The following is a 16,199-nucleotide window of genomic DNA, read 5'->3' as shown; positions in this document are numbered from 1 at the left end:
TCTCATTGGCCTACTTTCACTTCCCAACTACAACTAATAGTACAATCAATTATCACTAAAATTCACCCCGCATGACTGCAGTCCCTGGGCAATTGTTGGTGGGCCTGGGGCCTTTCCTCCGTCTGCCCTGGCCTGGCGATGGAGCTGGCGGGCGGCTCCCGCATTCTGGCTTGTCCCACTTCGGGTCAGTGCTCATTGGGTGTCATTGAGCTTTGAATATATGTAAATATGTAAATAACTGTGCTGTATTCAATTTTTATTTTCTTTCTTTTTGCTGTCGTCAATTGTCTATCTTTATGTAATGTATTACCCATCTGCGCTAATTGCTCATTGTATATATGTATTTTGTTTATAATTCTTTTCATTTACTATCTGTAATTTACTTCGGGGCCACATGGGGTTCTACCCCCCGGTCCCATAATAAATAAATCAATCAATCAATCAAACCAGCCAATAAGATCGCAGACCTCGAATTCACGAGTCGAGCCCTTTACAGTATACGCATTTATTTCCGAGTATAGCAGAGGCAAACGATATAATATAGATATATATTTTTTTCACGTACGTTGTATACGCAGACGCCTCGAAAGTCGAGAACAAGGAAAAAACGTTTACCGCAGTATTCAGAGAGCAGCTCTCGAAAAAATCTCCGATAACCCGTACGCGTTTTGTCTTTCTCGACGCGCAAAATTCTTGAAATACTTCCCATGCGCACGAGAAAAGAAGAGAGAGAGAGAGAGAGAGAGAGACTGCTGATTTAATTTTAACCCGTTCGCTCAGGTGCATGCGATAGCTGCTATATCCATTCGCCTTTCCTCGAGTGCGTGGGTGTACAGCAGTTCACCTAAACAGACACGCAAACTCACACACGCACACAGCAACCCCCGCACTCGGTATACGGCATAATTCGCTTCTGCTCGCTATGCTACACATCTCCCTGATCCGTGCTATAACGTTATCTCACGCATAAATGCATCGCTGCCTGCGTATTTACATATAATATATATATTATAAATAAACGAACGCATACATATAGCAAGTATATGTGCGTCTGTGTGTACCGTATGGATAAATAAAAATATAATATGTGCACACAGCAGCAGCAAAGCCGAGGGGGATGGTCATAACATTGACCTTCGAGGCAGCAGTGCGGGATCGTGAACGCGACACCGACGTAGTACATTATTATAACGAAGCGTCTGACAAAGAAAATGTTGTATATGTTTACGGACGAGTGGAAGCTGTGAACTCGCGACTATGTGTTCGCGTGTGTAATCTGCCTACACGATCTATCAAGCAATTGACATTTTCTATTCTCTCGCTGTACGTGCGAGTATTTTTACGCGTAGTTGCGATCGTGTACAGAACATAATGGCTGTACAAGTCTCGCTCGAGCAAGTGAAAGAACCTCGAGTCTCTCAGACACACAGGTATATATCGAATACGGGGGCAGGTGTATGTGTGCGTGCGTGTGTGAGTGTGTACAACACACCGGCCGGCTTTGTCAGATAGAGTCTAGATTATTAGAATCGGTGCTCGGGCAAGTGTATACCTGCGACGAGAGAGAGAGAGAATTGAAAGAGGGGAGAAGTAGATCGCACGCACACACAGGCGACTCCGAAAATATACTCTGCGTAGGTATATCTATGTAAGTGCGATTGTGTGCGAGCGGCTCGCGCGTTGACAGGTGTTCCGCAGACGAAGACGTTGAACCTGCATGAGGCACACGCACACACACTTGTATTGCGCACGCACAGGCGTGTGTGCATGTGCACAAGACAGAGAGACAGAGAGACAGACTGTCGTCCCTCTGCTGTTGCTTCTGCGAGCTTCTTCTTCTTCTTCTTCTGCGCGTTACATTAGCAGCGCGGCAGGATGAGTTTCGTCACCGGACACCCCAGACGCGGGGCATCCAAGATCAAGCCGGCTTCTTCTTCCTCCTCCTCGCCTTTTTTTTGCTGCTTCTGCCTACTCGCTCTCTCTTGCTTCGTTATCTTTTTTTTCTTTTGCAAATCTACCTCGCTTCGCGTCTCGCTTTATTTTTTATTACCATTCGGGGGATTGCCCTGGTGCATCATAGTGTATGCTTACGTAGAGATACATGAGCTCGCGCATGGTGATCATTGCTGCTTATTCCACTGCTCTCGTTCTCGTATACACACACACACACGTACATGAGCGTCAGCTCGGTCGCGTTAAGCTCGCGCGTCTGGCCGAGATAAGGATTTATTATATTTATAGAGATATGTGTGCAGTCTGCGCGCGTACACGAGTGTATATCAGCTGCGAATCAGCCCGATCGCGAGCTGCAGCATGACAATGAAAATATTTACTCGCTCGTTATAGGCCGACGCGACGAGTCGGAGCTCTATATGCACGCATCCTTTTGTGGCTCACCAACGAGACCGAGAGAGAGATCGAGACTTATTACCGCTACCGGCCGGTACTTATCATCGTGCACATTACGACTCGAGCGATGATCGTCGACGCATTTCAAGAGAGCAAAAGAAAAAACAAAAAAAGTCTGCGGATAATTACCAGTTTAATACGATCGTGGCCGGGTACTCTGGTAGATACATTATAAACACATATATCGCGCGGCTCGCAAGTGCATCGCGTGTACGTTATCGCGCGCGCCGCCGCCACCGCCGCTGACGCGCTGCTGCAGTCTGATCGGTGAGTGTGTGCAGCAGCAGCAGCAGCAGCAGTTGTGCAATAACATCGTCGTTATTCCGCACATATTACGTCAGTATTTAGATAGAACGGCCACAATTGCGTTTTAATTCTATTCGTATGGACTTATACACACACAGACACGCACACATGTATGAAGTACTCCACACACATAGCCACAAATGTACGTACGTGCACGCGCAAATGTGAGCACGATCGAGGCTCGAGCCCGAGTGCCGGATTACGCGCACGATCCCGCGGTGCGCGGCGGTGGCAACGCTACGTCGTACGTATCCAAGCTTTCCGCGGAAAAGTCCAGCTTTTTTCTTCTTGCGTAAAATTGCGCGTGCACGTACGTACACTTGATCGCGGAATATATATCGTAGCAGATTTATCGGCAGATAATATATTATAATGTAATGAAATATAAAATTGAGAGGCTTTTATAACTCACCCTATGAAAGTTGACACGTCGATGGAATGGGAGGAGGCCCGCTTGCGGTCGCTTCCCACGTCGGCCAGCCTGGCAAAGTCCGTGTCCGAGTCGGCTAATCTGGCGCTCTTGCGCGACTCCAGCAGTCGGACTTCCTCGATGCGCTTCGTCAGATGCATCATGCCCTGCAATCACAGCCAACAAACGGCAACGATCAATCGACTGTACTCACGAGGCACTTTATACGGGAGTCACGCGTTTGTGTGATATATATGGATTGTAAATAGAGGTCTGCTGCGCAAATTCGGAGCAAACCCGGCAAATGTACTACGCGTCACGAATGGCTGGGAATCTAACTATCTCTATGTATACGTACACAACTACAGCTGGCTAATTCGCGACTGGTGCCGTATATAATATTGAGAGGCGCAGGTATATCTACGGGCCTAGTTGCAGTTGCCGACATGTCGTCGTCGTCGTTTTTGCGGCGCTTTAAATATATTTACGTCGTGGCTGTTTCCGTATTATTACAATAACGTCGTCTCGTGCTGCGCTCCAGAGCGTCGCGCGTCGAGGCACATACTGAAGACGTAGTAGTAGTGGCTCGCGGCTCACGGTTGATAAAAGGCGCAGTTCGCTTCTTTCGCTCACATGCCTATAGCTATATAGCTATATTATACATACATACACACGCGCTCTTCGACCGGAGTGTGAGGCGAGCGAGTTGAGCGAGTCAGAGTGAGTGAGAGCTCGGCACAGCGCGCACAAATAACTAACACAAATATCAAGCGCGCACCAACACACGCACAGATATTGGAGTCGTCGTCGAGCGCTGCTCGTTTTTATTATGCCGGCTTCTTGTACTGCGCGCCGATATAATATAGCTTTTGCTCGATCGCTCATGTACATATCAGACAATGTTATAAATGTATATATCGTATGTACGCGTAAGCACTAGCACTTAGATACGATAGCCGGCAAAAAAGTGAGAGAGAGAGACGCACACGCACACACAAGCAAACGCGTAAATAGTTATAAAGTCCGCGTGCGTCTGTGTGTGCTTTATATGTGCGCGCTAAAGTCTACGCGACGCGAATGACGTACGTCACGAATGTATGTATAGGTATAGCATCGGCAGCGGTAGCTGCGATACATTATTATACTTTGAGCCGGCACATACAGAACCGGCTGATTTCTCCCACCTTTTTTTTCATTTTTTTTTTGCGCGCAATCGACGCGTATGTATACACACAGTGTATATCGGGTCCCACATTATATTGTGCGTAATGTGCCGGGGCTTCGAAACTATACGTGCTGGCGTATTTATCGACTCTTTCTTTTTCGGATGTTACCAAACCGCGCCTTTATAACGGGTATATATTCGTTGTAATATACACAATTTTAGCACGTATATATAGTAAGCCGGCGTTGTGCGAGAGCCGGCCGCTCGTTGTATTATAACCGGCGAGCGTACCTTCTCCAGCTCGACTCTATATATAAACAGCTTCGTGTCAAATATTTAGCCAAAGGTGCTGTCTCTTTCTCTCTCTCTCTTTTCCTCTCCAACACTTGTTCCGTATACAAGCCGGTAAATATACACACAGACACGCAGAGCCAGCCAGAGACAGCTCATCGCATGCGACTCCGTATCTGCGCGTTATAGCTCGGCGAGCTGCGCGTCGTTGAATCATTCCGGGGTTATTCGCCGGCCACCGACGCCTTCCGATTCGCCGTCACGTATTATATATAATATGATACACGCGTTTGGAGAGATATGAAAAGAGAAAGAGAGGGAGGGAGAGAGAGAGAGAGAATGCCGATGAGATTCGAGTAGCTTATAGAGCTGGCGAGAAAGAAGGGAAACCACCGGCACCGCCGCCGCCGCCGCCGCAGTAGCAGCAACAGCATGCGTGAGACGCGTCTCCGTGTCATCGACTGTGAATCTTTTCGGGGGAACGACGACCCGACTATAATACGACGCTGCTGCTGTTGCTACTGCACACGCACACACATATTAGAAGCGCATATTATAGACGCGTTTGCTTCGTCGGATTCTTAGCTCCCCGGTACTCTATACACTTTCGCAGTTCGTTTGAGCTCCGAAATTTTGACAGATCCTGTTTCGGAGTCTCATTCTTTGTGTGCACGTAGTATATACACCTCGGCAGTCCGGCAGGCCACACCGTGCCCGAGAGATAGACGCAGAGAAAAAGAGCATGGCCCTCTCGATAATATTATTTTTCAGCTGGTGTGCTGCCGAGCCGAGCCGAGCGCGAAGACCATAGTTTAATGCACAGAGAAAGGCCAACTTGGAATCGGCAGACACAGCGCAGCAACACAACAGCTGAGCGTAGCGGGCGCGCGCCTATATGCTCGTATAGTAGTATAATATGCCCATGTATCTACACGTAATTTGATAATCAGCGCAATCGTATCGTAAGTCCGCCGCGCGCGGGGTATATATTATGGCGCACTCCAAGTCAAAGGCTTACACACATATACATAGTGCGCTTTTGCAGAAGTAATGGCATGTACACGGCGTATAGCACGTTATATATATTCTCGAGCGAGCGAGCGCGCGGCACGAGAGCCGCATGAGCGCAGCTAGGAGGTCTCGTGCGGGCAAAAACGAAAGTGCACCTACACACAGACAGTCGGCAGGCGCATATACGTGCATGTAAATGCACATACTTACACACACACACAGCTCCATAGAGCTCTCTAGTCTTTAAGGAATTATATGTATATTGCGACATCCAGGCGAGTTTGATATATAACGCGATCTGCCAGTTGAGATCTGGCTTGACTTGAATTGCACCGTTAAGCGCTCCGGCTGAGCTCGCTCGCGAGCGCAAGTAGTATACGAGGTTTAACGCGAGACGCGGTTAATACTTACTATATACATGTCCCGGCCGGTGCTTATGTCTCTCGTTTATTGTTTTTTGTTATTGTTTTTTTCTCTTCGCTTCATTTTTTCCTTATCTTACTTTTTTTGTTCTCTCATCGACGCGCGAGCAAAATCTGGGATATATGTTCGCGCGCCTCGCGGAGGTGAAAGTTTTTCGGGATCTTACTGGTTCAAACTCGCGCAAAATCGGTATGCTAAATAAACTACGCAGTTATATTATGGGCTCGTGAGAGAGCAGCTCCGAATATGTTGCTAATCAGTTGCTGCTACTGGCGAGCGAAAAAAAACTGACGAAACGAAAGAATAAAAAAGGGGGAAATCAAAGTAAAAAAGAATCATATGTAGGAGCTAGGCTACATGCGCGATGAGTAGTTGCTGCTTTCGGTCTCTTTCTTTCTCTCTCTCTCTCTCTCTCTCTCTCTCTCTCTTTCTCTTGCATAGTGAACGCGAAAGTGCGCCGTGGCGTGCACACACATACACACACTTACACACTTCTAACAGTCAGGAGGGAGAACAGCTGAGGGGAAGTAGAAGGAGGCTCTCTTTTTCTTAGCTACTGCTGTTGCTGCTGCTGCTGCTGCACAAAGAATTATAAAAGAAAGACTCGCAGTTCGCAAAAGCAGCAGCAGCAGCAGCAGTAGCGCATTATATAGAATGCCTACGCTACTGTGCTTTAAGCAAAAGGTCGTCGGCTTGAAAGATACCACTACGACGAACAACGACGACGAACGACGACGAACGTGTGTATGCAGCGCACGAGGCGCGCAGAGATTAGCGGACACACAACGCACAACCGCATACACATGACTCTCTTCTTCACTTTTTTTCTTTCTTTCTTTCTTTCTCTTTCTCTCTTTCTCGCTCGCTCAATTTTCATCCTCGAGTTGCAGTGCACTTCTTCGTCTTCTGTGCCGCGGCGGCGGCTCGACGCTTTTTTTTACGCCGCGATAATAATTTCTCGGTAAATAAGCGCCGTACATAAGGAGCATATGTACACATGCGCACATTGGAAAGTATTAGAAGATGATGCGTTGTATATAAGCGAGCTCGCGCGTATACACCGGGGAGATTTTTCGCAATGCCGATTTTTATATCCGCTTGATAAATCGAGCGAGCGAAATAACGGCTTTCGCTCAAGGATGCGAATCTGACGTATACGTACTACTACGTCGTAGTAAGTAACAGTAGTGCTGGTGGTGGTGCTTCAACTATTATATACACCATATACGTGAGTTAGTATAACACCTAGCGCAGAAAATGACTGGGCTAGCGCTCCGAGTTTTCCTTCCTTGCGCGAGCTCGTACTTATACACACATACATACACACACACTTTCTCTCTCTCTAAACACCTCGACTTTCAAATTTCTTCTAGTTATACGAATGCGTAGCATATATCGAGTCGTTGACCTTAGAATATCGTACTTGTGTGTGTGTATGTGTATGCGGTATCTCGTGCGATATGTGTGTATTATAACGTAAAAAGGATGCGGCCGCGCATTAACACGTACGCCACCGCTATATGTACCTCGACGGCGCGTGTGTGTATAATATATTATATGAAAAATCATCGCGGAGGGCTCGAGTTTATTATTTGATATCGGTCGGTGCGCTGGCCAAGTGGGCTGACCGATATGTGTACTCGCACACATTTACGCAACGATCTTCCGACATATACGTGTAACGAGTCGGTAGTACATGTTCTCTTTTTTCTCTGTTTTTTTTGCTGATCCGATATGCGGTTTTTTGACTTTCCGCTTTTGCGGCTGCTCGGAGCTGCTGCCGTTGCTGCGCCGCACACACGCACGTATTATTACAATATATAGGGGAGGGGAATCGTAAACATGACTTTTCCTCTTTGCGAATTCGATACTCGAAAAAACAATTTTATCCTCCTTTCCGCGCGCTACTCCTCCTCCTCCTCTTCGTTCTTTTCATCGTCATCGAAATATATATATGTGCGTTTTCAGGTGCAATGAGCTGCTGCTGCTGCCGCTTCTCGAGTTTCGGGATTCGCGATGCGTGTGCGTCACTTTCTTCTTCGCTCACGCGCTCGTTTTGCCGTTTTATTTCGGCACGCACACAGCTGCAGCGCTGGATGCACACACAGACACGGACACGCGAAGAGAGACGACGACGACGAAGAGCCGGCGGCCGAGGACCGGATCCGGCAGCTCTTTTGCGCGTATATTAAAGCACTGCAGCAGCAGCATATACGGCACGGCAGAATTTAAATGGACGCCTCGCCGTTGCCGCGAGAGAGCTCGAGCGTGCAGGAAATTTCCAATGACTCGGCGAATCTTTTTTATTTTTAATCAGCGCGCGAACGCGCAGCACGGCCAAATTCTTTCTTCATAGCGTTTCATACGCATGCACAGTTACGACCGAATATCTTGCGAACCTCATGCTTGACTGTATGTGTGTGTGCCTGTGTGTTTGCTTACAACACACACTCGCTTACAAATCAGGGAGAGTAACAATAACTTGCGCAAAAAAGGCAGTACATAATAATTCGAGCGTGTATGTTTTAAGTGTGCTGCTGCTGCTGCTGCTCGAGTGTGTGTGTTTGTGTCCGTGTGGGGGAGGGGGGGACTCGCGCGAGGGAAAAAGTGTGGATGTGCGTATTAGGCGAAGTTTCGCGCTCGGTGAAAGTATTCACCAGCACATACAAACACACACAAGTCGCGTAGCAGGTAAAATAATTGAACACACATACGCGAACGCATTATATTACCACGGCGCACGCGAGAGAGCTCCGCCGCGCGCGCGCGCGGATGATCGTGCGGCCTCGTCCTTCCAGAGCAACATAATATTACTTTTGATTTCACGAATGCTGCTGCTGCTGTTGCCGTTGCTGCGGCTGCCAGCCTTACTCTCGCCGCGTATACGCGATAATATAATGCGTCGTCGAGTCGGTCGCTGGTCGGGGGAATGGAAATTTCTGCACAGCTCATGCCGTTGCTGCTCGTCAAGAGACAATAATCGGCCATCAGGAAGTTTGGACAAGTTTGCGCGGCAGCGGCGGCGGCTCGTCGACGTGCGCAATCCCTGACGACTGGACGACGTGATGCGGAGTGTTATTCTCCGAGTTATATACACGGTCGTGTGTGTGTACGCTGTATGCACGATAAGCGACCGCATTCCTTTCCACGAGATAACAGTAAATTCGCTCTCCTTTGGTGTACAGGCCTCGTCGCGTACGCGCGCACACTTGCGCCTCGTTTGCGCGCTTTAATATTACGTATGTACGCGCCAATTCTTACACATATACGTACGGACGCGTTTACAAGCGTAAACGGAGCAAAAGGAGTAGTAAGTGTATGTGTATTGTCATCCCGCGGATAAACGCCACGATACGTATCTCTCACTCGCTCGAGGAGATAGCTCTGCTCTATGTGGCTATTATAATACAGAAAACCTAAACGAGCTTTTAACTGTTTTCGTATTACCGCGCGTGTATATCAACGATACGCGTATAAACATGTTGTCGAACGTCGTCGATTATTATTCCACAAATCGTTAAAAGTCTATTAAAAGAGAGTCCCGGGGAAAAGTCTCTCGTGCTATTATGATCGCCTTATGCACAGCCATAGCTACGTATCTAGTATGTATGGAGCTGCAGCAACGAATATACACTCTAGCTTAGCTAGCTAGCGCACATGAGCACGTAACGCGCAGAGATATAGCGGTGGTGGCTGCTGCTGCTGCTGCCGTTGTTTAATTGATCGACACTACTAGCTGTGTACTCGTAATTACGCACGTAGCTGCTGCATCTACGTGTGCACATTATATCCACATTTTGTAGCGCGAAAGTGTGTGCATGTGTATGTGTGTGTGTGCACGAGTATTACATGCTGTACATAGGTGCATGCGCTAGCCGAGTAAGTACACACATGCATGACTCCCGAGATCCCCACCCCGCAGCCCCTTTTCGCATCCACACACACACAAATACACACTTTATAGTATATATAAAGGCCTCTCCGCAGGCAACTAAGTACGTGTGTAATTTTCGCGAGAGAGTAAGTAGAACGAAAGCTAGCTGGCTCTGCGTAAATGCCGAAGGAGAAAAAAAAGAAGCGGCGACGCAACTCTGTGCACAGCGCGCAGCGCCTGTGTGTGCATCGCAGTGTGCGCGCGTTTTATATAAAACTCGATCGCCGATCCCGATTCTTTTATGTTTATACTGCGTTGAAAAAAAAAGAAAATCCAAAAAAAAAGAAATACATAAACACGGTGTACGTAAATGCACGTATGTATATAATGTACGATATAATCGGCGCGCGTGCACCTCGAGCAACAGCAGCAGCAGCCTTTGTGTGTGACATTTCTCATTCTTTTTCCTTTCTCGATTTTTTTTCTCTTCAATGCTGAATCAGCTGTACGTCCGATGCAGCTGTGTACGTGTGTATACACAAACTTAAAAACTGCACGCATACTATATACAATGTATGTACGCGACAGCTCAGAAAATGTGCAACTCTCGGCTCGTGCGCGCGCGTGCGGTTACAAACAATTTTCTTTCTTTCGAAATTAGCGGAAATCCAAAGCGATCACGACGAGCAAAGTTTCATTATGACTCAAGCGCGTGTACAGGCACCGATGTCTTTATTATCATCATCATTATTATAAATATATACACGAAGAGCATTTGTTATAAATGCCCCCGTTCGAGTCCTAGCTGCTGCTACTGCTGCACCCAATACGTACGGCGATTAGCCGCTTAATTTTTCCTCCAACCGCGCTTTGTTTCTCAAATGCGCGCGAGGGAAAATTTTCATATCGAAAATCGACTCGGAGCGGCGAGCTTTTGTATACGCGCCCGTGTCTATTATAAAAATCTGTGTGTGTGCGTACGTACGTTTCCTGGCGCACGTGTGTGCGTTGTGTGCAGCTGCGCCGCGGCAATTTTTTAAAGAGAGAGAGAGAAAAAGAGTTAATGGCGAGAGCTTGGAGCGATTTGCATCGTACGTAGCGTACCGCTGCGCGCGCTTTTCCATCTAAGGACTGCGCTCGTACACTTATAGTCCCATAGAGTACATAGACACACACACACATGAATACACGCCACGCTGCTTAAGTATGACAAAGCAGATTCGATTGTGCAGTCGCTCCGCGAAAGAGAGAAATAGCCATAGGTGCAGTGGTGCGCCTGGTGTATATATCTATATAGCATAGGATACGACATGCGCGCGGCCGGTATATTCGCGGCGGTCGTTTATTATTTAGCGAAAGAGAAAATGTTGCCTGCTATACGCGTTGTAAACGTTGCGTTGTTGCGGCGGCGTCAGGTATATCTACCTCCTAGTGGTGTACTCGATCCTGCACCGAGCTTCTATACATATACGTATTCTAGAGTCCTGCGGCCAAGCAGCTAGACGCGAAAGGATGATTTAACGTTTATATGCACACATGTATTGTAGCCAACCACCTATGTATACGATCTCCCACCTGCGCGAAAAGTTTGAGCCTTTAAATGTCTCTCTATGCGCTTATGGGCATGCTAACGCGAGTAGCATAGCGTGTGCAATGCATGTGTGCACCACCGGCCGGCTTTCTCTTGTGTGCATATATAGCGCCACAGCGTGAAATACTTACACGTATAAGCGTATATATAAAAGGTGGATCGCGAGAATTACAATCGCGCGTCGTTACGCTGCTTCGACTTTTTTCTTTCGACTAGACTCCGAAGCTCGAATTGCTCGCTCATGCTTGATACGTACAGTAGCGAGAGCACACACGAAGCTTGTTTTATACACGTTCGTAACCGGCGAGGGATCGCGAGGCAGCAAATCGTAACAAACATAAATAACAATGTCGCATTATTTATAGATAAAAAGGCAAATATTTCGCGGTTGAAGAGACGAATGAGCAAAAACAACAACAAAAAAACAATGGGGAAAAAAACAACGAAAAATCGGAGTGCGTTGGCGATCGCCTCGGCCGTGATTATGTATACGTGTAATATTTGTGTACGCGCATAAAATAGCCATGAGCCAAAACGAGTAATATAAAACTCTCACTCTATATATATCAGGCGTGTATATATAACGAGAGAATCTGCCACGCCGGCCGGCGAAATAGCTCTGATAGTCTCTGATATATACTTTGCGGCTTATTTTTGCGTGTGTGTCTGTGTTTATAAATTGGTGTCACTGTGCCATTCTGCCTCTCGTATAGCCGCGTTTGCCTCGACGCGCGTTGCGCCTCTGCCGACTGACGTCACTCTCTCTCTCTATGTGTATAACGTATAAATGTGCATGTATGCATACTCACACAGACAGACACTCTGCAATATGTGCACACACCGATCGTCGACGTTTATAATATACACATTTGCGCCTGCCTTTAATATCTTTCTTTCTTTCTCTCTCTCTTTGCCGCTGCCTTCATGTGCTTTGCTTTGCGATCGTCAAGAATGAGCTCTTTACGCGTCAAATTTACTTCCACACGACCATGGCAGCGAGAGCGAGTGAGTTGTGTGTGTGTGCGCGCGCGAGCGAGCAAGAGATAAAAAAAAACATAAATAAATATTTCCGCGTTGCGTGCCACATATTATCGCGAGCGCGCGTAACTGTATAACTTAGAGCGAGTAATAAATCATCGCAAAGAAATTATACGATCACGGTTATAGTGCTAGCTGCCACACGTACTATAATGTATAATATATAGAGAGAGAGATTAGCTCGCACTTTTTTCACTCTATATACAATCGCGCAAACGTGTATACGCGATGAAATTGATTGAAAAAAGTGAGAGAGAGAGAGAGAGAGAGAGGAAAGCTGATTAACGAGGAGAGGTCAAACAGCTGCACAAAATTCAAACTGCATCAATCGCGGCACACGAGGCAGTGTATGTGCAGCATATATATAGTGACGGCAGCGCGGCGGCCGCGGGAGCGACTTGTCTAGTCGGCCTTGAGTCGCATTCGAGCCTCGCGTGTCCGTGTGTGCATGTGTACTCGCCGTGTAATGTGTACACACAACATATTATAAGTTTATATAGGCAGTATTATATACGTGATATACAGGGAGACTGCACGAATCGCGCGACTCTCGGCGCTGTGTGCCTATGCTGTAAAAGGTGGGCGCGGCATTTATCATCTTGTGCAAAAGCTATATAAGATTAATCGAAAGTCGTATACAGCACGCGGCACGGCACACACACACACACACACACACACACACATATAATAGAGCGCAGCGCAGCGCGCGCGAACGTGAAAGTGAAATTATTATCATCGAATAACTAGCTCTCGCTCGCCTATATTAAATGTCTGTCGTCGTGGTTTTGCTTATCAGTTTTCTCTCTCTCACTCGCTCGCGCTATACATATTATATATCACATATATTACTATACCACTACATTATTATAATGTAAAAGCGCGAGAATGTATAACATGTGACTAGATGTGTCGCGATTCGCGTGATTCGCTTTGCTCTCCTTTTTTTTTGCTATTTCTTTCTCTTCTTTCTGTTTTGTTCTTTTAGCCCGAATATTATCGGGGGCAGCGAGCGAATCATCGCGTTGTCACACATATGTGCCTCTCTGTTGATATTAAAGCTCTCGCGCGACTAACTGCTGCTTCATCGCGACTCTTGACGCCGCGCATCATTAGGCCACCGCAGCCCGAGCTCGAGCTCGAATGATTCTAATCTATCTCTCTCTCTCTCTCTCTCTCTTTGTCAAATCTGCACTCACTTTGGTTTGGCACATGTTCGTTATTATATCTGTACAGTGTAGCGCAAACAAAGCGCTTAGCTGTGTTGTGTGTTATGAGTTGCGGCTCATGCGGTATTATACACGCGCCGCGTCGCTTACAATATTGTATCATAGCCTTGAGAGTTGCTGCTGCTGCTGCTGCTGCACCGCGCGCGCGAGGCAACAACAACAACAATAACGTCGACGACGAAATGCACCCACGACGACGTCGATTATATACGCCGCGCGCATCAACTGAATCATATTCGCGAGAGAGAGGAAGAAAAATATGCGCTTACAAAAATATATATCTGAACGTGTTTTCTATTATGCCGAAGCGAAACGCAGAGCTAGAAACAGCTGCTGCTCCTAAGTAATAATCTCTGCATCGAGATTATTGCGTGGATGTGCACTGGAAAAAAAAATTCGATGCGCTGCTGCCTAGCAGTTCCGCATGCGAGTGCAGAGATGATCATGCAGCAGAGCTCGTTATTATATACGTTTTAACATGTATATTAACCCATTAGCCGTAGTGTAGCTCGCGCTCGTTCGCGTTCTGTAATGTAAAATCAGCTGACGGCTCGTTTAACACGTATGTAATTCTCCTCTCTCTCTCTTTCTGTTTCTATATACACGGCTGCTCGTCCTCAATTTCTTTCTCTCTCTCTCTGTACACACCAACTCTGTGCAGCACGTTACATTTGCACACACCAAAGTCGTTGTACACGCTCCATATGCATGTCGAGGCGCGAAAAAAGCTCCTCCCCCGTTATTATACATACACATACTTTCACACTCTTGGCGTGTGTCGCTTGCGCAATAGCATCGAGCCAGTGTGACTCCATACCATGGCACATGCTAACACACAGACACGCACACACTTACTTATACTAATACAGACACGCAAGTTTTGCTGCAGCAGTAGTAGTAGTAGCAGCGGCAGCAGCGGCAGCAGCAGCAACAGCGGAGCAAGCAGCCCCGGACACGGCCTGACACACTGACCTCCTTAGGAAAAAGCTTTGCCTCATGCCTTGTGCTCTATCATCCTATGCACGTATACGTACGTAGGCATGTATAAAAGTATTGCAAACACGCGCGTGTTCGCACACACACACACACGCACAAGCACACATACACGTACGGTTGAGAGTTTTAGAAGTGCATATAGAGTTAGCGAGGCTTATATATAGGCTGCTGCTGTTGCTGCTGTGCACCGCTGCTTCTGTGAGCTCCGCTAATGCTAGCTCTGCTGCCGGCCGGCATTTTGTGCGATCGATTTTTGCGCTCTGAAACTTTTCTTTCTTCGCTTCGTTTGTATGTATATGAAAGCGTGAGCAGCAGTAGCAGTAGTGTAGCAACAACGGCGGCGACATTCTGGAACAATAGACAAAGCCCCGCGACTATACGGTAGCAGCTCGATCCTATTTTTCAATATATCTATACATCGTATAGTGCACGCGCGGAGCGGAGCGCAAGCGGGCAACGTTTCTGATGACATTGAATATTGAACGGCTGCAAATTAACGTCTACTACAGCAGCAGCAGCAGCAACTCGAGTCGCGCTATTTGCACATTTTATGAGAGGAGCTGCTCGTCGTCGCCGGCGACGAGTCGCTTACATATACATATTAAGACCTACTACACCGTGCACTTGGTGCGTTCGTTCGTGGCATAATAATGTAAGAAGCGTAGTAAACGTCTTGCAACGTACAGTAAGTAGTTGCACGCTATGATATATACGAGCGCAGTGCATATCTCTCTTCATCGATCGATCTCGCGGTAATTCGAGTTGGAGAAAAGGAAAAAAGAAAAAGGAAGAGTCGTGTGCGCGAGCTGTGCATATCTCGTGGAAGTCGCATTTGCTATGTAGCACTCACTTCCTGAAGCGATCGGTGCACATTACATTATATTTACAGCAGTACAGTAGCTTCGGCGGATGCGCTAGTCGTCGTCGTCGTCGTGTGGAACACAATATGCGTACAGCTAATACACGTACGAAGGAAAATTCGAGAGAAGCTCTCGGGAAAATTTTTTAGCGATCGCAAGGTAACAGCGGCAAGGCAAGGCAAACGCGCGAGGGGCCTCGGGATTCGCGAAAGTCGTGGCGAGCCTGCGACTAGAAGGTGCCTTGTTCTGCTGCTGGTGGTGGTGGAGGCGGTGGAGGAGGAGGGTACGTAACGGGAGGACTTACGACATAACATAATAGAGGCGACGGAGCGCGAATATTTAGAGGTTTCGACACCCGCGCCATGACTTTAAAGAGATTGTGTCTGCCGCATGTATTTATATATGTACGTATCGTAGTATAAAGCTATAAGGCATAACGTCTGTATTGAAAAATGTCCCGGCTCGAGAGAGAGAGAGAGAGAGAGAGATCGTTAATAAGCTCGCGCGCGAGCTGGTTAGGAGCTGATTTGGGTGATTTACGAAAAGGAAAAAAACGATACGGACCGTAATTATTACATACGCTCGCGCTCGCGCTTGTAC

General features: G+C 47.3%; 1 protein-coding gene across 2 annotated transcripts in view; it reads right to left on the bottom strand.

Annotated features, from left to right (window-relative positions):
• LOC106650130 (transcription factor mef2A-like) overlaps positions 1-16,199 on the bottom strand; it is a 65,977-nt gene that overhangs the window by 44,728 nt on the left and 5,050 nt on the right. Inside the window, exons 1-2 of one of the 2 annotated variants that reach the window (XM_014367969.2) lie at positions 3,483-3,806; positions 3,128-3,291 (exon numbers count right to left, since the gene is read on the bottom strand). In XM_014367969.2, the coding sequence (XP_014223455.1) occupies positions 3,128-3,291; positions 3,483-3,572 (254 nt within the window). In that variant the 5' untranslated portion in view covers positions 3,573-3,806. Of the gene's footprint in view, positions 1-3,127; positions 3,292-3,482; positions 3,807-16,199 lie in introns of those variants that run through there. The other variant, XM_014367968.2, reaches the window with a different exon arrangement.

Source organism: Trichogramma pretiosum, unplaced genomic scaffold (genome assembly GCF_000599845.2).
Source record: "Trichogramma pretiosum strain Unisexual culture from Peru unplaced genomic scaffold, Tpre_2.0 scaffold82, whole genome shotgun sequence".
Taxonomy (NCBI): domain Eukaryota; kingdom Metazoa; phylum Arthropoda; class Insecta; order Hymenoptera; family Trichogrammatidae; genus Trichogramma; species Trichogramma pretiosum.
The sequence above is the reverse complement of the archived record's forward strand: the minus strand, read 5'-3'. Positions and strand labels throughout refer to the sequence as shown.